The sequence below is a fragment of the Symsagittifera roscoffensis genome, chromosome 7 (assembly GCF_963678635.1).
Source record: "Symsagittifera roscoffensis chromosome 7, txSymRosc1.1, whole genome shotgun sequence".
Classification (NCBI taxonomy): domain Eukaryota; kingdom Metazoa; phylum Xenacoelomorpha; order Acoela; family Convolutidae; genus Symsagittifera; species Symsagittifera roscoffensis.
Genome location: NC_087068.1, coordinates 24,029,546 through 24,050,117, shown reverse-complemented (window position 1 = coordinate 24,050,117; position 20,572 = coordinate 24,029,546). Strand labels below are relative to the sequence as shown.

The window sequence follows — 20,572 nt, the reverse complement described above, 5'->3', positions numbered from 1 at the left end:
AAATAGGTAGGTTTTGCTTTTCGTTATTAATTTTTCAAAAGTAACTAATCAATGGAAACTGAACATCTTAGTAAAATTCCAGGAAACTTCGAGTTTATCTCCTCAGCACAAAAAAGTGACTCAAATGGAAAAAGTCAAATTGAGTTGTTTAAGAAAATTGGTGGTCGTAACTTTTGTGCTGTTTGACATCATACGGCAATTCTTATTGTTCCTACCGATTGAAAAATGTGGAGGAACGTTGTATTTGGGTGTGTTTGAGTTTTTTTCTTTGTTTTTTTTGCTCTTTGTTTTCCACGCAAAATATCATATTAAAATTTTTTCAGTCGTGATTCGAACGATATGAAAAAATGTCCAATTTTTTTTTCCAAAGTCAAGAAAAACAGGTTGGAAAATTTTCGGTTTTCGTCTCATTTCGATCGAATAAAGCGAGCGAGCATGCTTATTTATGCTCAATTTAGGCCGTTTTACAATAGCTTATTTATGCTTAATTTTAGGTCGTTTATGCCTAAATTGTTATCCAGTTTGAATGTTTCACGTTGACTGTAGAATATGCCTTAGTTGTACTTTTTTGTTCAGATCCTTTTATCACAACGCAGAAAAAAATGACACCAATTTGAAGGAAAAAAATTTGTGTTTTTTAAGGTTATAATCGGAACATTGTGTGCTAGTTGCACAGTACCCGCATACCCTTGTTTTTATTGAATATTTTCGAAAAAATTATATTATTTATTTGGTTTCCTTGAATGAAGGAATTTGTTAATAAACAACCTTAAAAGGTTATAAAATTATGATCTAATTTTTACCACTTGTTATTGCTTCTCATTAGACCTGACTGTTGTTAGTCGGCTGTATAAGGTTAAGATTGAGTTGCATGATCTCCTATGGAAATTTGTTAGCATATGTCAAAAACTTCATCTCACCTGAAAAAAATAGCGAATGCTTTTGGGCTTTGAGGTTTTTAGTTACTTAAATATCCGCCTGTTAGTGGACTCAATCATAGAATTGTGAACTTATCCTGAAGAATCCGACTCTAACCTTTGTACTTATTAAGAGGCAATGAACGTCGTGAAGACTATAGGTCGTGATGATTTTCTTGTTTTTTTTTTCAGGAAAAAGTATATTTTTTTTTCTGTTCCCCTGCGTTCATAGATTTGCAACTCTGATGGCTATGCTTAGGATATGTATATTTTTATAGAAAGCTACCTAATACTAAAATTCTAAATAAGATAACCAGTTCAGACTAAAAACTTGAGGCTCAAAATATTTGGCTTTCGAAGATATATGGTTTTGTAATTTATTTTCAGACCACATGAAATTAGTCATTAGAATATTCATAAAACATCAATATGTTCGAAAACAAATTGGGTTGTCAAATTTTGTGTTTCTTTTCATATAGACAATTGTGTCTAAATCAATGTGTATTGTTGTTGTTTAAGACTAAAAATTGAGGCTCACACATTTTCTTTCATATCTAAAATGAGGATTTTTAAAGAAAATCGATTTTTTTTTCAAAGTTTGACATATTTTACCACTTGGGAATCTTAATATTTACACATGCGAAGCGAGTGTATTAGTACGAGCCTTCTTTTTTCCAACCTAAGTCGCAAATATTGGTGCCACTTTTGGGGCAGCACAGCTTTTTCATGTGCTTTGACATTCGAATAGTAATAATTTAACACAGTTGATGCATTTTTAATACATCAGATGAGCCGAAAAAAATGATTTGTTTCAAACAACGAAACAATGATGAAAACTCGATTTCAGAAATTTTCTAACTCAATATATCTTGCAATTTTTTGATATGCATAATTTATACATAATGCAGCTTTATGCTTCGGATTTGGTGCCATTTTTGGTGAATCGCATTGGCAATTTATTAGCATATGTAGCTGCTTTATTCGTGGCTAGTGTTTGTCGGTTGTTACGCTTGGATGGCTGAGTGGATAGTGCGTGAGACTCAAAATCTCTTGATTGCAGTAGGTCGCAAATTCGAATTCTACACGTAGCCGAGTTTTTTGTTAATTCCTGGTTTGTTTCTATTTTTCTTATTGCACTTTCTAGAGCTGCTCTGGCTAGTGCTTTTGGTCGTGTTCTGGCTAGTGTTTGCGAAGCGCAGCTTCGCTTCTTTGTATTTAAACTTCATAGTCTGAAAAGTTTTGTTTCTGGATATGCAGGATGATGCGAAGGGCCAGTTTTATACTCAGCTCGTGGTACTGTTTTTTTTGTGTTTTTGTTTTGTCATTCACTCGTTGAAGCGTATGCTGTTTTGATCCATCCATTTTTTTATTTAGGCTATTTTAGAATTTAAAAACAACTTTCATCTGAAGTCAGCAAAATTTTTTCTTTATTTCTGCAATCTGATGGATATTTTGCGTTGTTTACTTAGTCTACTAAATAGTACAATATTTAATTTTTCGTAAATTTCCGCTTCAGTGGTTATCTTGACTTGCAATCAGGTGTGAGTTGTGATTCTTCCTAATCTCCAAAAATTGAATTAAAAAAATATGGCAAATTCTTTTTGAATTAGGTGCTTTCCGATTCTATCTTTAGCTGATCGATATCTCTTCTCAAGGCTCGAATTTCGAATTCAGTTTTTGGTCTAATCATGGGAACAGCTTTCCTATAACTCATGCTGTCAGTCACTTCTGCTGAAATCGTTTTTGGGTTGTTCTCATCGGCTATTAGATTTTGTACTTTCTGACGATGAAGAAAATCGTAATGACAGTGACTTGGTTTTGCAATTGATAGATTCGTCATATCTTGGCAATTTCCACTTGATGTTGGACGATGGTTGAAGCCAGTAGAATATGACGCATGATTGTCGAGGTGTTGTTTGTTTCCAGTTGCGTAATACGATGATCCTCTTTGGTTTGAAAACGCCATGGTAATCAATAGTACATTCAACAGATGTGAAGCGGCTGCTATTTCTGTTGTAAAAATCTTAAAGGTGTATATATGTAATTTGGTTCAAACTGGGCAGCCTCTGTTCGTCTTTTTGGAATTGGATAGGGTTCCAATTTGGTAGAAGAAAGAAGGTATGGTAAGTTAGATGTGTGAAAACTAATCCGCTCAATTTTGCTGTTAAATTATCTGTAGAAAGCAACAAGGAATCTAGTTAAAACAGCCAACATTTAAAACAGCCAGTGTGCTTCTTGACCTCAAGAGCTAAAAGTTGACATTGGAATAAACTAGTTTGAAGTAATTTTGAACGAGTGGCACATATTGGATGAACAAATGTGCTGCTATCGTTTTTAATACATACACTAGTATGTAACTGAAGTGAAGTGCTTTGATGCGAAAAACTGTGAATAGAATGCACAAAAATGTGAAGAGAACACGCAATAGCAATGAAAGCAGTGTTTTCTTCAAATGGTAGTTATGCCTTGCTTTGAAATCAACTTGCAGAGTAACGTCGTGGACTATTTTAACCTAAGGTTTAGTGCAATTGCCATTTTCTGAAAAAGATATAACTTTTAATAAAAAAAATCAAATATAAAATAAATTTCCAAGAAATTCGTTTCAGAAAAATTGCACAAAATGCGGAATGACGATTGATTTAGTCAGTTTGGATGGAAAATGCCGAAGTTAATTATAATCCTTAGCGGTAAAAGAAAGAGTGGGAAGTCTTTCCTCACTGAAGCTTTGACTGATTATTTTGGCGGTGATAACTGCTGTGTGTTGACACTAGCTGCACCTCTGAAAAAGCAGTACGCAGAAACACATGGATTAGATTACAACCGACTTCTTGATACATCAGGCAGTGAAGTTCAGAAAAAGGATTTTACATTAAATGGAATGAACAGCAAGTTTTCAGTTTTTTATTTTTTCACAAATAGCAAACATTAGATAGTTAGACTGCTCGTTTTACCGCAATTTACGAAAGTTTCCGCAATTTGGTAAAATGAAATCGAAGTTTTGTTTAAGAAAAACGAAAAATTTAGTTAATTTCTTAATCCTATTTTGAAATTCTTTCCTCACACTCGAGTCAATTCTTATGAATGGATGTCCCATAAATACCTCAAACCTCAAACTAATTTGCTATTCTTTTGGTGTGCCGCAATTTTATACAACGTCATTGCACCTCACCGCCTATCCACGGCTTTTTTGATTAAGTTTTAAGGTACACTAGTGGACAAAATTAAGCGCGAAATCATGTTTTTCTTTCTAAAATGCCTGTTTTCAATGTCCATTTTGGACAAAATTTCGTTCGAATTTCAGTAAAACTTTTACGTAGACCAAGAAAAAATGATCAGAGCTACCCTTGATGAAATTAACAAACATTGGTTCCAATGACTTACCAGTGTTTTCTGGGTCTGAAATGACAGTTTTCACCATCTGCACTAAATTTTGCATCGGGGTGAACTCTTTCGAATAAGTGGAGAAAAAAAATTGTTCAGGCGTTGTGAAAAATTTTGAGCGATAAATTTTATTATTTAGCAGATGTTCCTTGCATTTTCACGCGTTTTGAATAACTTAGTGCAGATAGTGAAAACTGGCATTTTCAGAACCAGAAATCTCTGGTAAGTCTTTGGAACCAATTTTTGTCAACTTCATAGAGGGTAGCTCTGAACACTTGCTTTGGTCTATTTCCTGTGAAGCTTGTCCAAAATCAACCTTGAAAACAGGCCTTCCAGAAGGATAAAACCTGATTTTGCGCTGAACTTTGTCCAGTGTAGGTGTGTGTTTTGAAGTTGTTAGATTGTGTGATTTTTGTTTTGGTTTCAAGGAAAAGGTTGTTAACTTCGCTCTCAAATTTATTATATGTCGCTTTCATTTTTGATTTTGGCAGTTTTTTTCACTGTTCAAATGAAAGGTAAATCACGCACTCCAATATCAAAATTGCAAATGGCTACCAATAGCGTGAATGTTTTCAGTTCCAAAAGTATTTTTTTTTTAAATTCCCGGCGTGTTGCAAAACATCAATAGATCAAGTTTTTCAACCTTGGTGAGTTGGAAATGTTTGTTCATAGGCTAGAAGGCTGCATAATTTTGAAATCTTTCAAAATTGCGCAATTAATTGTATCATCATAAAACGTCGTAGTTCGGCACAATTTCGAAACCATGATTCGAGAGCATACTCGCTTTTTTGTAGAAGCAACCTTGTTACTCCAATTCTTGTTTGAAGCAGTGTTTCAATAGCCCTGTTATTGCGCTTGCGAGTCAAGTGTCTTGTGATTGGGAAATTAATTTTTCCCCTTTAACAATGTTTCTTACAAATCTGTAGGAATTTGAAGTTGCTTTTTTAGTGAACCCCAATTGGTCCGGATTTTTTTTCGGTATTAATGAAATGGAAAAAGTCTGCTGATCTTTGTCGGCTTAGTTGCCACATAGCAGATTTTTCTTGTGCTACAAACAATTTTCATCGTAGGTGCAAGTATTTTGATTTTCTCCTGTTATTTGCAAAATTAATAGCCCTGACGTTGTATCTAATTGGTTTCGGTTAATGTTTTATCGGCTTAGTTACTTTATTTTCTGTCGCTTCAAAGGCAAAACCTGATTGATTTTTTTTGAAAAATTCAGGTAGTTAAGGTTTCAAGATTTCAATGTTTTTAAATTTTATTGCTCAAATTTTTTTAAGACAACCAGTAGTGGATTTATGGAGGACGCCTCCCCTTAGTGATTCGACTCTTTGACAACACAAAGAGTCCCCCTTTGGTACTTATATCTTCATTTTTGGATGGCGGGCCTTGATACTTTTCTAAAAGCGCCTTTGGCGCCAATGTGTACTAGTTTTGAGGAGAGATCGCGCGCCGAAAAAAAAACATTGTTTTTTTTTGTCAAAACTACAAAAAGTGTCCAAAAAGTTTTTTTAGGCCAAAACAGAGTCCTAGTGATTTGGGAGAGTTTGGAAACTCCATTTGGTTGATATAAAAAAGGTCGAAAAAATATCGTTTTTTTTTTTGAAAATATCCCCCCTCGAAAAAATTTTAGACCTGATGAGAATGAAGTCAATTTGGCTTCTCAAATTTTAAGTTGGCTTAACTTATTTGTTTATCGGGAGTAAGTTAAGTTTTCACGGATTTTTGTCTAAAATTTTTGGAAGTTCTCCTGAAAAAAAACTCGTCAGAAAGGAATTGTTTACTATAGAACAATATTTTTGAACTATTTCACACCCATAAACATGGGAAGTTTTTTAAACCAGAAAAATATTTCCTATTTGATTTTGGATTATTTATGTCACGAAAGAAATTTTCATAAAAGTTTTTGTAATTGTAATTCGCTTGGTGTAAGATACTCGGGGTTCTTCAGGTTTTTTTGTTCTAAATGCCCGTGCCCTAGCTATTATTGCTATGGAAACTCATTCTGCATATGCTATCAGAACTCCTAATATTACTGGTTTTTCTCTGATCATCACTGCTTGTAGGCTATAAAGAGCTATATAGAATAGACATGATAAAATTTGGGGAGCATAAACGAGCCATGGAGCCTTCTTGTTTTTGCACTATGGCCATAGACCAAATTGAGGAGAAATTCCGAAAAGACGAATCTAAAATTTGGATAGTATCAGATGCTAGAAATAAGTATGACATTGACTATTTTATTGCCAATTACGGAAAAGAACGAGTGAAATTAGTGAGAGTTGTGGCGTCTGATTCAGTTCGAGATACGAGAGGATTTGTTTTTACTCGAGGCGTTGACGACAATAACTCTGAATGCGAATTGGATGATTTTGAAACATGGGATTTGGTGTTTTGGAACAATAACTCGTCCGAGTTTGAAAATATTATGACTCAATTGAGAGATCTTATTTATTCGTGATACTGCACCATTATGGTGTTGAACCAGAATACGTTTTGGTAGATTCTTCGATTAGATTACAGCCTATAATCTAAGATTTTTTGCTTGATTGACTCATTTTACTTTAGTTTAAATCAATAAATAATCAAACAAGTTTTAAGCTCTGATGTGGTTGTAGCCCCCATGATTAAAACGTCGTTAGTTAAATCTTGAAATTAGACCATATTGATTCTTCAGAGGAACTATGCGAAGAAATGAGCTGTTGCTAAAAAAGTCGGCAACTGACTTAAGATAAGAGAAAACAATCATTAATTTGATATTCTCAATGGATGAGATACTTGCTTGACATTACCCAACCTCCGAAACCAAAATGCCAAAGTGTGTTTTGATTTTGAGCGGGAAAAGAAAAAGCGGCAAAGATTTCTTGAAAGACGAACTGAAACGATTATTGAAGGATAACTGCTGTGTTTTGACCTTATCTGCCCCTTTGAAGAAACAGTACGCTCTAGAACATGATCTTGACTTCAACCGCCTTCTCGACAGCTCAGATTATAAAGAGTTACACAGAGAAGAAATGATAAAATGGGGAGAAGAAAAGCGAAGCAAGCAGCCGTCGTTTTTCTGCGAATTATCTGCCAAGGATGCTGAAACTAAAAATCAAAACAATGATTCTGTAATTTGGATTGTTTCAGATGCTCGAAGGCCAACGGATATTGAATATTTTATTACCAAATATGGAAGGGAAAAGATCAAGTTGATCCGAGTCACAGCCTCCGAAGCCGTTCGGACATCGAGAGGTTTCGTGTTCAAACATGGAATCGACGACGCGGATTCGGAATGTGCGCTGGATGAATTGATCGATTGGGATCTAGAATTCGAAAACAATGACGAAGATGAGTTTCGCAGTTGTATGATTAAGTTGCTAGCCTTACTTCCCTGATAGTACTAAATCTAATAGGTTCTTCTATGGAAATATCACGTCTATTACATTGATTCTGTTGATTTATTGATAGGTGAAATTTTGTTTATTGATTATTCATTATGCACTCATGCGCAGTATTTTTGTAAATTTAGAAACTGATTTATTGCGTCTATAGGTCTTGAGATTTTTGATCACGGAAGCTATCACTTTCATTTTTCAACTTCTGAATGTTTCACTTCCAAAACTTTCTGTAACAAAAGCTAAATCATTGCAATTCAACTTAAGTTAGAAATTGGGTTGATTTTCTATAAAATCCAGTCAACTACAAGATCGTGTTGATCCAGTTTATCACCTGGAATATGAAAATCTGTCTTCGTTAGTCTTAAACTTGAAAATAGATCGGGGGAGTATGATAGAAAAGGAGAATAATTACATTAATGTAGTTTTTTTAAAATCAAAGAAAGGAAATCCATGTTTGTTTAAATTTTTGAAATATCCTGACGTCATCTTGAAAGTACGATTTTTCTATGTGAAATTCCTTGCGATCTTCAGGGTCTCACGCAGAAAGCGTCAATAGTGACTGGGTTTATTCAACCTGAAACCGTGGGTTTTTCAAAGTCCAGATTGCTGTACAAGTAAATTAATTCAACGTAATTCAAGAAGCCAATTAAAACATGAGAATGCAATTTTTAAAATAATTTTTTTGAGAGCCGATGAACGTATTGAAGACTCTTATATATGTCATGATGTTCGTTTTTTTTTCAGGAAAAGTCACTAAACTTTATTCAGGCTAAAATTTGATTTTTCGCAATTTAATTTTTGATTACTCAATCTTAAGGAACGCACCATCCAACAGCAAAACTGCGAAGACGAGAAACGTAATCAACCTATAATTTCCCAGCGGCGTAAAAATTTTACCTATTGATCCAGTTTCCCGGAATTGAGTTACTTGTATCAAAAAAGTGTCAATCATTAATTGTCTCAGAAGAGCTAGTTGTAGAAGAAATTGTTCATATGAGGGCTTTGAAGTCATTTTTTGTTTACTTTGAAATTCGACAGTTTTTTTGGTTTCTTCCGCTCTTTGTCTCTTTTCCAACAGTCTGTTAGCTGTTTTGATTTTTATTCAATGGGAGGAGATTCAATTAAACAAAAATTGTAGTAGTATTAGTATAGTAATTAGGGTTTTTATCCAATCGGTTTTTTCCCAAAATATAGTTTAATGAGTTCTGAGTTTTGCGTTTGGGTTACAGTTTCCTCATTGACACATTTTCTCTGTGCAGCTGTCCTTTTCTGATTTTTTTTCCGAAGAACTTCCAATAAATTTCTCCTCTGTCAGATTTTTTAAAAATCTCCGATAACTGTTTGGAGGTGATGTTGAAGAGTATTGGGAATCGAACGAAGGAGTCAGCGTTGGTCTTCATTAAGCGAGTTTTGGAACTAGGAATTCATTTCTATCGTTTCGTCTCGTTAAACCTCGGATGTACGTGGCATACTGGTAAATTTCATAATTATTTCGAATAATGGATGTGAAAAGTAGAAGTTCGTGCATTTCGATTTATAAAGACAGGGGGAGAAGTCTAAGTTTCTGCAGTCTTTCTTTATATAGAGTGTTTGAGTTGTGTATCCATTTCGTTGCTGTCCGCTGGACTTTTTCTATGAATTTGAGATTAGGTTTGGAGTAGTGGGTTATGACGTGCCATAAACTACTATTGGTACAACATATCCTGAGTACGCTTTGAGCTTTGAAGTTATGAGACAATCTGATGGCAGATACTGTTTCATTGAGTAAAAGGCGAATAATTACTTATGACACTGCTCAGATGCACTTACATTCCATGAAAAAGTTCGGATAACAAATATTTCTTCATCTTTTTGTTATTTTTCAATTTTGAGATTGTTTCTTTTGATGTGGCCTTCTAACTCATTTTTGAAATTGACCATAGTGCATTTTCAAGCATTGAGAATGTTAAGTTATTATTACACCTATTTTTGCTTAACGCAGTAGCATTATCTAATTCCCTTTTGCTTTTAGTCGTCGGCATATCCGAAAGAAGTCGTCGGCATATCCGAAAGAATTCTCTAAGTTAATATTTTCTGGTAGGCTATTGATGTATATTATGACACTAGAGAACATTGAGGGACACTACTTGTATTATAACATATTGTAGACTTTGCTTTATTCAGTCGAGCATACTATTTTCTTAGCCATAAATATGAAGCAATGAGTTTTAATAGTTTTCCACCAAAATCAAAACTTTAATTTTTTGAGTAGGAAATGTCAGAAGTAATCGAAAGTTATTTTGAAGTCCAGATAGAGCGCAGTTATATTTGGGGAGGTTTGTTTGTCATGGCTTAAGTGTAATTGATGTAATTATGCAAGAAGTTGAATGTTGCTGAATGCTTTTTTGGAAATCTTATTGAGAACTATGAAGAAGATGTCTCGAATCGTTTCTTATGTGAAGTCATTTGTTATTTTTTTGAAGATGTAGCATAATGAATTTCTCGATCTGTATCTTCTTATGTCTGATTTGTCCTCATCTTTGAAACTTTGCTGATTTTCCTGTCTTCAGGGAAGATTCTTTTATTTATGAACGTTGGCAAAATTAAAATGGTCGGCTTTGAAAGTGTTTTTTGCTAGATTTTTTGTAGACAAGATTTTCCAAATTATCAGCGCCAGATAATTTGGGAAATCTTGTTTATAAAATTCTAGCAAAAATACTATCAAAATCGACCCTTTTAATTTAACCAACGTTCAATATTAAAGGAATGCTCTATTGACATCTAGTTTGTTCATAATTTTTTCAATGCAGTCTTTTTTCAGCTCGATACGGTTATATATAGCCTTTTCGAAATGACTACTATTCTGTCATTTGTGGTTCTTGTGAAATCGTTACAGATGAATTGATTAAAAGCATCGCCTTTCTCTTTATCGGTTTGCCGTCGAGTTTCATTTTTGATTGCAATCTTGTTAGACTGCTAGCGTTTCGTAGATACTTTCGCATAGTGCTAGATTTACGTGGTGCAAAAACTTTAAGCCCATGGCTTTTTAGATCTTAATCGGCAGAAATTTGTATTAGTTCTTAATTTGTAATTATTGAGACAATTTGTGGTTTTTGAAAGAATTGCTGTATTCGAAATAATGTTTCTTTGCTTTTACAAAGAAGCGAAGTTTTCTTCCAGACTTTTCCATAGCCAAGCATACCATTGTTTTTTTTAGGAAATCAGTTGCTGTGGCAAAACGTTGTGAATGGATTGTTGACTATTGAGGTAATCGTTGCAGTCCAATCTACTCTTTTGAAAGCATATCTGATTTTTTATCGCTTTTTTTCATTGAGAGTTTGGCTTATCTCTATTGTGTGAAAAATTTTTGTTTTTGTCATTGATTGTGTACATCTTTGTCATTGATTGAGTACATCTTAAACATATTTTTGTTTTTGAAGGTGTTCACGATCAAAGGGCGTCAAGACTTTCAGATTTTTCAGGTGATAAGATTTGTTCAAAATTGTTATCAATTAGGATTTCAATAATTAATTTTTTATCAGCATCATCTGACGCCATTGCTTTCCAGTCAGGTTTCGCGAAGTTTTCATCTCCAGTGATTATAATGTTTCAACAATTCAAGTCTCCTGCAGTGTTAATATAAATTCTACAATCAAAATGGCTGTTGATCTATGTGAGCTTTCTTCGGGCCTGCAATAAAGACAGCATATGATAATGGATTTTTTTTTTGAAATCTGTTATTCTTATTGAAACTTGTTCAACAATTGAGATAATGTACAGGCTGATGTTTTGAGTGTTTTCTGATGGCAGTTAAAGCCCCGCCATGTTTCATCTGGTAGTTTAAGATGGTCGATCACATCTGTAGATTTCAAACTCTGATAATAAAGTTTTTCCGATTTTGTTTCGGCTGTTAGCCATTTTTCGGTTAGGCATAAGATATCGTTATTACATGCACGAGAGATTGCATTTGCCATACAAGTTCCTCGTGACATCTTGATTATTTTTCGTACAATAAGTGTTAATACTGTTCATCTGAGCGTTTAGCCAGATTGAATTATTTAAGCATTTAGTCTCTACCCAGCAGATTTCAGTTTTCTCCTCAACTTTAGATCCTTTAGTCACAGATCTGTGCTTTTGTACTTGTTTGGTTGAGTAGCATCAAGCCTTGTTTCAAGCAGATTGTTACGCAGATAACTCTTCACTGATGAAGGTTTTGTTTTCATTTTTTTAAGCTTGTACAGAGAGCAGCATTCTACGTTTCTCCCGTGGTGCTGAAACGTTCATAATTAACGGTCGATTTTTATTTTCAGCGAACTTTCCGACCCTCGTAAATCATTTATTGGGCTTTTGATTTCCATAAAACCAAGAAGATTTACCATTTTTTGCATATCCTCGTCTGCTCTTGACCAGGCGTCTGTTGCCCTTGATTCTGGTATACCTCTTATACATATGCCATCATATTCCTTATGAGAAGCTTTCCCATTTTTTGGTGCGAGCTTATTAGATTTAAGTTTGATTTTGCTTTATTTTAGTATTAATTTCAGTAATTTTGTTGTTCAGTTCACTGACTCGTGGGGGATGCCCAGTACGTAAACCCTATTGCAGAGATCAGATACTTGCCAGGCAAGTTTCGCTAGTTCCTTCCGAATGTGCTCTGATACTCGTGCAGATGGCACTGTACCGCTGAAGGCGTCGTATCGGCCAATAAATAAACAGATGATGTACTGATCTTCCGCCGGTAAATGATTTTGGTACGTGGAAGATTCTACCTCAGGGATTGACAAAATGTTGATGTTTGGAAACACTAGTCTCCTCGCTTGTGAGTCTGCAATCAGCAGGTGTTTTTGTGATGACGTTTTGAGGATGTGCGCTTTCTTAACATGCAAGGTCTTGTTTCTAAAAAAATCCCATTAGAGATACTCCACTTGAGACCGAGACCATTTAACCTATTGTAGATTTCAGCTAAAATCCCTGCTGACGGGTAGTCAATATGATTTTCAGTTCCCGATCCCATATAATCAGGTGTTGTCTTTTGTGATCAAGATGATGAAGATGTTATTACCGCAACAGTTCCAGTAAATTCCGGTGGCGTTTTCCCCGGGCTTAAGCCGTTCACTGCTTAGGTTTTTGTCCTTCTACTGCTACTAAAAGATCTAACTTCCTTTGAAATAGTTACAAGGCATGAATCAAATTAAACACATTAGTCTGTAAGCAGGATAATTACACTTAAACGTCATGAGCATTGGTTCTTCTGTGAAACACAAAATACTTGAACTGAGAGGGGGGAGGATATATGCTGTCTGTGTGTTATGCAATGTAGTTACTAAAACGAGTTTTTCCTTGGAAGAATCAATCATCAGAAATGCATTTGGTGCTACGGTGATTGCAGGAATTGAAGGGTCGGAGCTCGGCTTTCACAGAGACACGCTTGAAATAAAAACTCACAAAACTAAAAACATCCAGGTCATGTTCGCGGTCGGTGAAGAAGCTTGTCCTAGAAAAATAAGTCTTAAAGTGTAAGATAGTAGGATAGGCAGATATGAGAAGGCAGTTTGTCCTCTTAAACTCAGCTGGTGATCATACAAGCGCTTAGCCACCCTGAGCGACTGCTTGTGGAACGTGTCCAGCTTGCGACCACACCTGGTTAGCCCAGAAGATACCTGGGAGAAAACCGTGTCTACTTTTCTAGTCTAGTCTGAGTTTTCGCACATGTTCACCTTCCGGAATTGCGCATTCATTACTCCAATTTAAAAATCTCGATCTGCTTTCCTTGTTACGAATTACAAAAGGATCAAAATTTTTCCAAAGCTCTTTCATTTTTTGAAGAACGGATTATGCTGAGAATAGAAATTTCGGGATACTTCATTGAAAAGTGTGGCGTTGTCACGCTTCACTTATTTAAGACAATTTGATGAACATATATCTTAAAAGTCACTTTGTTGAAGTCAAATTTATTACTCATTAAATCGGAAAAAATCATGCTATTATTAAAAGATTTTACCGCATTTTTCTATAATTAATGTGAGACAATTCATGTCATGAATATCCTCGGGGGAGGGAGATCTTATTTGGAACCGAAGGGGAAGGAGTTGAGCCAAGTTTTTTTTGTTGTTGTTGTTGTACAATTAAAGTGGTCTTAAATCTTATTTTTTGGGGATACGAGGGCAAGTTTCACCGCTGGTCTCGTGATAGTACCTAGGGCTGTTTTCAGTTTAAACGAGCGCGCGATGCCATCCGAGCCGGTAAAACCTTCGAACACTCGACCCAGTGGCCAGATGCCTCGTGGTGTAAAGTCCTCAAGTATCCCCACGAGGTCATTTTTTTTGAGTGGTTCCTCGGGTTGCGTCCATTTAGTCCTTCTAATGAGAGTCGGAGCGTACTCTTTAAGTAGACGCCTCCAGAAGCTGTCAAGTCTATCTTTTACTCGCTTCCAGGACTTTTTGGACAGTTTACTGGTAGATGCTTCATAGAAGGCTGCTGCTGGAGCGTAGACGAATGGACGACCCATTAAGAAGTGGTTGGGTGTCAGTGGAAGGTCGTCGTCAAGGTCACTACTGACATGAGTTAGCGGACGTGAGTTGAGAATTGCCTCGGTCTCGGCTACGATAGTAGCAAACAGATATCTTGATAGTCGATCAGAACCGAGATTTAGTAAGAATGCTCGTTTTATCCTTGAGACGAGTCGCTCCCACACGCCGCCAAAATGTGGGGCAGCCGGAGGATTTAGGCGCCATTCAACATTGGGGATTTGTAGCATTTCAGTTTGGGTGGTTTCGTTGAAGTTGATTGGTTCTGAGCGTAGTTGTTTACGCGCGCCGACGAAGTAAGTAGCGTTGTCGGAGATTAAAAGCTTAGGTGTGCCTCTCCTAGCAATGAAACGTCTAATTGCCGTTATACAGTTGTTCGTAGTAAGGTTCTCTGTGGATTCCAGGTGAACCGCGCGAGTAGAGAGGCATGTGAAGAGGCAATTATAGCTTTACTCAGTTGTATCCTTTGTTGCTATGTAGAATGGCCCGATATAGTCAATTCCTGTGTTTTTTTTTTACGGAAATGGGTCGTCAGACGGATCGTCGAAACGAGTTGGCGGCAAGTCGGCCATGAGTGGATGTAGCCCTTTGCCTTGGAATCTTCTGCTGAGAAAGCAGTAATGTCTTATCTGCCTGAGTGTTTTTCGTAGCCCAATGGTGACTAAACTTTGTTTCAGGTAGTTGCGAAAGTACTCAGTGCCGTGATGCATGCAGCGGCGATGAGCGCTCTCGATCATCATGCGCACAATTGGGTCCTTTGCTTTAAGAATTATTGGATGCTTTGTTACGTCCGGTAAAGGTGAGTTTCGTAGTCGTCCACGCGCGCGAATAATACCGTTGTCGAGAAAAGGTGACAGCTCTTGCAGTTTGTTTTTGTTTTCAACTTGCTGCTTGGTTCGTAGTTGGTTGTAGGTGTCACCAAAAGTTTCTTGCTGGGATTGTTGATAAAGGAGGAGCTTAGCTTTTTCTAGGTCTTCCATAGTGGTAGAACGTTTACCGTTTCCCTTCAGTGACCCGAACTAATCGAAACCAGTCTGAAAACCTGGAAGAATCGAGTAAGGGTGTAGTTGAGGGGCTAACCGTTGTAGCATTACTTTGTTCCATTATTTCGTTGATCCCCCAAATAGGCTCATTGTTGAGTAGAAATTGTGGTGCATCCAACCAGAGCTTTGCTACGTCTTTAAGTTCAATTCCCCGTGTAGCACTGTCTGCTGGGTTGAGTCTACCAGGGATGTGTTTCCCTTGTTCGGCTTTGCATAAAGTAGGTATTTCATCAACTCTGTTTGCGCAGTAATTTTTCAGTTTACCAGGTGATGCGATCCAGGACAAAACAGTAGTGCTATCCGTCCAAAAGTGAGTGGAGTGGGGCTTTAATCGCATTTCATCAGTAGCGAACTTGCATAGCCGAGCACCCATAAGGGCGGCTTGTAATTCCAGTTGAGGAATGCTCTCTTGGGTCAGTGGTGCTACCTTTGTTGTGCCAATCGAAAAAAAGCGTGTATGCCAGAGCTACAAGCAGTTCGGAAGTAGATACACGTAGCCATTGCGTCTTGCGACGCGTCGCAGAAAACATGAAGCTGTAGATCTTTAGGTGACAGCTGTGGACCAAGTCAGCGCGGCAGCCTAACAGGGGGTACTTGTTTGCATTGGTCGACCCATTTGTCAATTATCGGAACAAAGTCACTGGGCACGGTTTCGTCCCAAGAGATACCAGACTTCCACAAATTTTGCAGAAGAATTTTGAGTTTTATGACAAATGGTGCTAAGATGCCTAAGGGGTCGAAAACCCTTGCTACTGCAGAGAGAAGTAGTATAGATATACGGCACTGGGATGGGGGGAGTTGTTGATCCCTTCAGGGATCATTGGGTATAGATTTTACCTAATGATCCCTATGTAAATATTTATACCTAATGATCCCTATGTAAAATATTTATACCTAATGATCCCTAGGTAAAATATTTATACCTAATGATCCCTATGTAAAATATTTATACCTTATGTTCCCTATGTAAAATATTTATACCTAATGATCCCTATGTATAATTTTTATAGCAAATGATCCCTATGTAAAATTATTGATCCCTAATGATCCCAATGTATAATTTTTATACTTAATGATCCTTATGTGAAAGTTGTGTTGGTTAAAACAAAATTGTTCTGGCGATATATTATTTCTTTCCGCCACCTATAGCTCGGCAAGCTATGTTGTATTCCAATTGAACTAAAACTATTCAATGCGTTTTGCGGTTGAAGGTCTTTGCGAATTGGTTCTTTCAATGTTTCTACAAACTCTATGGTCTTGGTGAAATAGATATGAAATGAAATGATTGAATTATACTTACAATCTTCTGAAGTAAGTGTCGCTTAAAGCTAATGAAAATGGATGTGAGTTAGAAAACGTTTCAAAATAGAATCATTATTGTAAAGGAAATCAGAAGCTTAATTTTATTGACAAGTTGATTGAAATGTATACGAAAACAGTCATGTAGAACTAAATTATAGTTTAATGAAAAAGCATATAGGTTAGGAAACATTCGAGTATTGTGTATGTTTGATCTGTTTTTGTGTAGAAATTTTTTCAAAACTTGTACCTAATTGTTACTATAAAATTTAAGAAAGAATAAAACTTCTTGGGGTCGAGTAGAGGAAAACGCATGGCGCTCGACTCTCAGCCGAAAGGCGGCGTTTCGAAACCCGTCCGGAAATTGTACTGAAAGTGGGCCTATGTTGCTGGTATGGTAATATCCCCCCATAGATCGATTTTGTATTTTTTTGATAGTGATCTAACTTCTCGGATTTTTGCTATTAGTTTAACAATTGAGTAAAAGTGTCAATTACTAAAAAAAATGTAGTGTTTAAAATGAAATTGAAAAGTGTACAAAATAGCCATATAAAATAGTTAGTTGATGAGAAAGCATGTGAGTTAGAAAACGTTTCAAAACATGATCATTTAAGTAAGCAAAATCAGAAGCATCACCATTTAAGTTTTTATTATAAATCAAATGTGCATTATAAATGCAAAAAGAACCGCACATGGTAGAGTTTGAGTCTTGCATGGGATATTTGGTCATTAATTCAGTGACCTGATGAAATTTCTCGTTCAATCGTGTAAATAGATTGGTGTACTGCCAAAGAGGAAGACCGAGAGGATCAGCGAAGTATAAAACATTTCTTCTGTTGCAAATCACAATCCAATGTGTCCCCGGAGAATCTGATTTTGAAGTGTTCACAATCATAAAGATAATGTTTGGGATGCGAGGTGGAAAATTGTCCGCTGCAAATACTCCAAGAAACTGATATTTCAGATGTTTACAGTTGTGAATGAGATCCTGCAACTGGATTTCATCCATTTTTAGACGGTCGAAATTGGAAGGACGTTCTTTGTAACTTTACGGTCAGCGTATACCCCAACTAAAAATTTCCAGGTTTGCTGTCAAAGCGTTTGAGAATTGAAGATCGAGTGAAACTGAGCAGTTAGTAACTTCTGGATGCAAGAAATCATGAGCTGCCTGCTGTGTGCTAGTGAGATCGAAACACATAATAAAGTGCTGTTGGTAGTTATCCAGAGTGATTCCCAGCCCGCCGTGCAACAAACCCAGCGCTGATAGTGTGTTGAAGAAGAGACGTTTATGATCTTGTGTACTAATTGGTGTACTTGCTATTGGTAAACCGTTCCGTCTCAAGGTAACTTGCTTCAATCCAAACTTTTGATAATGAAAAGGATTCGTTCGGTTTGTTCCTAGAAATGCATTATTTGTGCTCAATGCTATTACAATTTGTCTCACCGGTTCACGAGCAAAAATATCTTCCTTGTGGCAGCTGCGCTGACCAGCTGTTGCAAGAAATGCTTTTGTAATTTCTTCTTGATATGGGTAGTTCGCAGGAGTTTTGAGAAAAGTTGATTCAATGGCAGAGAGCACATGGTCGGTCACAGTCATTTTTCTAACATATAGGTTCGCTTCGAGTATTTGCAGCTTGTAATGCTTGGCAGCATCTTCAGATATAATGAGAAAGTCTTCATGAGAACGTCTGTAGGAAAGTCAGAGGGTAACACCGCTCAACAAATGCTTGTCACATGTGAAAAAATCAACTCCAGCGGGTCCATAGAACCAAATTTCCTTCGATTCACGGACCAGTTCTCGCTGAGGTGTGAAACCAGCTGCATCTATTGCAGCGGGATCGTTTTCAAAACGATATGTCTGACACTTAAGCCACGAGTCTTTTGCTGTTAGAAAATTCTGTTCCTATAAAGCTTTTATGCGCAAATTACTGTTGGCATTTGAGATTTTGAGTCCATTAGCAGAGAGGGTACAGTCAGAGAAAAGGGAATACAGGGAGTTGTTTACGAGGAACGGTGAATCAGACACAGTAGGATCAGTGTTGTCGTATCGCAGATCAGCTCCATTTGATTGCGTTACTTTGCATCGTATTTCCAAATAAATTTTTTGCAGGTCAACAAAATTATTACGGTCACCGGTGATTTCAAATTCAAGCATTGGTCCATTAGGTGAATAGACAAGTCCAATTTTTTGATCGAAAGCGTTTTCAAAAGTAATCAAAAGGGGTTGCGTTTCAAACAAATCCAGAGAGCTTTGAGTAGCTTCATTGGGTAACAAATTAGCGATCATTTTTTATGTTTGAGAAAAAATCTGCTCGACTTCTCACTGGTCTGGTTTTTCTTCGAATGGTTGTTTTTCTTTTCGAGCCCCTACTGGCCTTCTTCTTCGTAATCCTTTAATTGGTGTCTTTCGACGACGTCTACCACCACCGAGTTGTTTTCTTGCAGTTTTTGTGACAGTGTTTTTCAATGCTTGTTTAGGAGACTTCTTTTTCATAGCGACAGCAATCAGTTCTGGCGCTGCACTCATCAAAAGTTCTCTGCCCAGTTTCTTCGCAGCTGGTAGAATAACCCGTCGTGCAAACGGTATAGCAACACGACCAATATCAGCAGCCAAAGCGCCAAATCCACTGCCGCGTTGTCGGTAGTGTCCAGAAAAATGAGGAAGTGAAGCTTGCTTTGCATAATATTGTTCCATTGGTTTTCAATTAAAGCGCTTGAATTTTAGAGTCAACACAACTTTACCAGTTCCTGCAAAGGGCACTAGTCTTCCAATTTCTGTGCGCAACTGTACCGATTTTGATTGTACAGTTGAAGTGAATAATTTTTTGTAGCCTAAATTAGTGAAGTTTTTTCGATGATTAGGTTCAATGCTGCAGGCACTACCATTTTTGATTCGTCTATTTGAATCAATGACGCGTGACAATGGGGCCTTTGCATCACCAACAGTTTGGTATTGAATAATGTCAATATAGACAAAAATTAGACTTGTCCCACTTGATAAGTCATATGGGAAATGAGATTCGGACAGTTCGTTTCCCTCATAAGATGCATCGAAGGAGGGTATCATTTTATAACCAATGTGATATTCACCGTTCTCATCAAGCTTTGCATTGTAGCCTAACAGACTGGGTATTTGGGGAGTTGGGAATGAGATTCCTTCCTTTGAGTTCATCCAAATGCTCATGCTATTCGTGGTTTCTTGAGGACTTGCATCGAAATTAATTTTGTCTTTGAGTTTTGTTTTTATCTCATTAATCAATTGTTCTATAAAATTGTACTCTCCTGATTTGATAAAAACTTTTCGCCATAGTAAGGTCTGGAAATTGTATTCCGATTGCCAGCTTTGTATTCCGATTGCCAGCGTTGGATTTACTGGCTACTACGGATGCTCTAAAGCACGTAAATTCCTCATCAGTAACCTTGTTTAATTTTGTGGGGAAAATTATTTCTGAGAGAGCAACTCTCCAATCTCCGTCTAAAGCTATTTCTTCCTTACAAAAATTTCTAAAACTGTCGAAAGTGTTGTCTGGGAAATAATCCATTGATGCTGTTGAAATCAAATGTACAGTAAATTCATCACTGCCCATTTTCGTTATAATCAGCTTTGTTTCCAATTAAACTAAGTTCTTTTTCATAAAATTTTCCGCTGATTTCTTCCTTTTCCGCATCAATGAGACTATGTTGGAGGGTTTACAGTAGGAATGGCAACTATTTCAAAAATTTCGTCTGTAAAAATCTGCTTGTAACCTTTTCTAAAAGGCAAGTCAGTTTTCGCTATTCGCACATAGTCACCAACATGCAATTTTGGTTTCTGTACCAACTTCGATGGACTGTTTGCAATTAATGAAACTAAAGCAGGTACATGTTTTCTTGTGACCTTGTTTGGAGCCAATTTTGTTACTCTATTGACGCGTGAGTTAATCGTTTGAACAAAACTTTGTATTTTTTCAATATAACTGTTAGTCCATTCAAACTCCAAGTACTTGTAGATAATACTTTTCAGCGCTCGAATGTTTCTTTCGGCAAACGCTGATTTTTTTTCA

The 20,572-nt window shown here is 36.6% G+C and overlaps 2 protein-coding genes across 2 annotated transcripts; both read left to right on the top strand.

Moving 5' to 3' along the window:
* Window positions 1-3,517: 3,517 nt before the first annotated feature.
* LOC134851259 (phosphomevalonate kinase-like) lies at window positions 3,518-6,847 on the top strand. Its single transcript, XM_063867259.1, has 2 exons — window positions 3,518-3,757; window positions 6,365-6,847. Exons 1-2 carry the CDS (start codon window positions 3,577-3,579, stop codon window positions 6,757-6,759), a joined length of 576 nt encoding a protein of 191 aa, XP_063723329.1. The 5' UTR covers window positions 3,518-3,576; the 3' UTR covers window positions 6,760-6,847.
* Window positions 6,848-6,915: 68 nt separating this feature from the next.
* LOC134851500 (phosphomevalonate kinase-like) lies at window positions 6,916-8,241 on the top strand. Its single transcript, XM_063867619.1, has one exon. It carries the CDS (start codon window positions 7,109-7,111, stop codon window positions 7,676-7,678), a length of 570 nt encoding a protein of 189 aa, XP_063723689.1. The 5' UTR covers window positions 6,916-7,108; the 3' UTR covers window positions 7,679-8,241.
* Window positions 8,242-20,572: the final 12,331 nt, after the last annotated feature.

Bases quoted from the DNA above. Each gene is read 5' to 3' on its own strand.
- LOC134851259 (XM_063867259.1), top strand. From the start codon at position 3,577: ATGCCGAAGTTAATTATAATCCTTAGCGGTAAAAGAAAGAGTGGGAAG. The intron at 3,758-6,364 runs GCAGTGAAGTTC...CACTGCTTGTAG, and splicing joins CCGACTTCTTGATACATCAG to GCTATAAAGAGCTATATAGA.
- LOC134851500 (XM_063867619.1), top strand. From the start codon at position 7,109: ATGCCAAAGTGTGTTTTGATTTTGAGCGGGAAAAGAAAAAGCGGCAAA.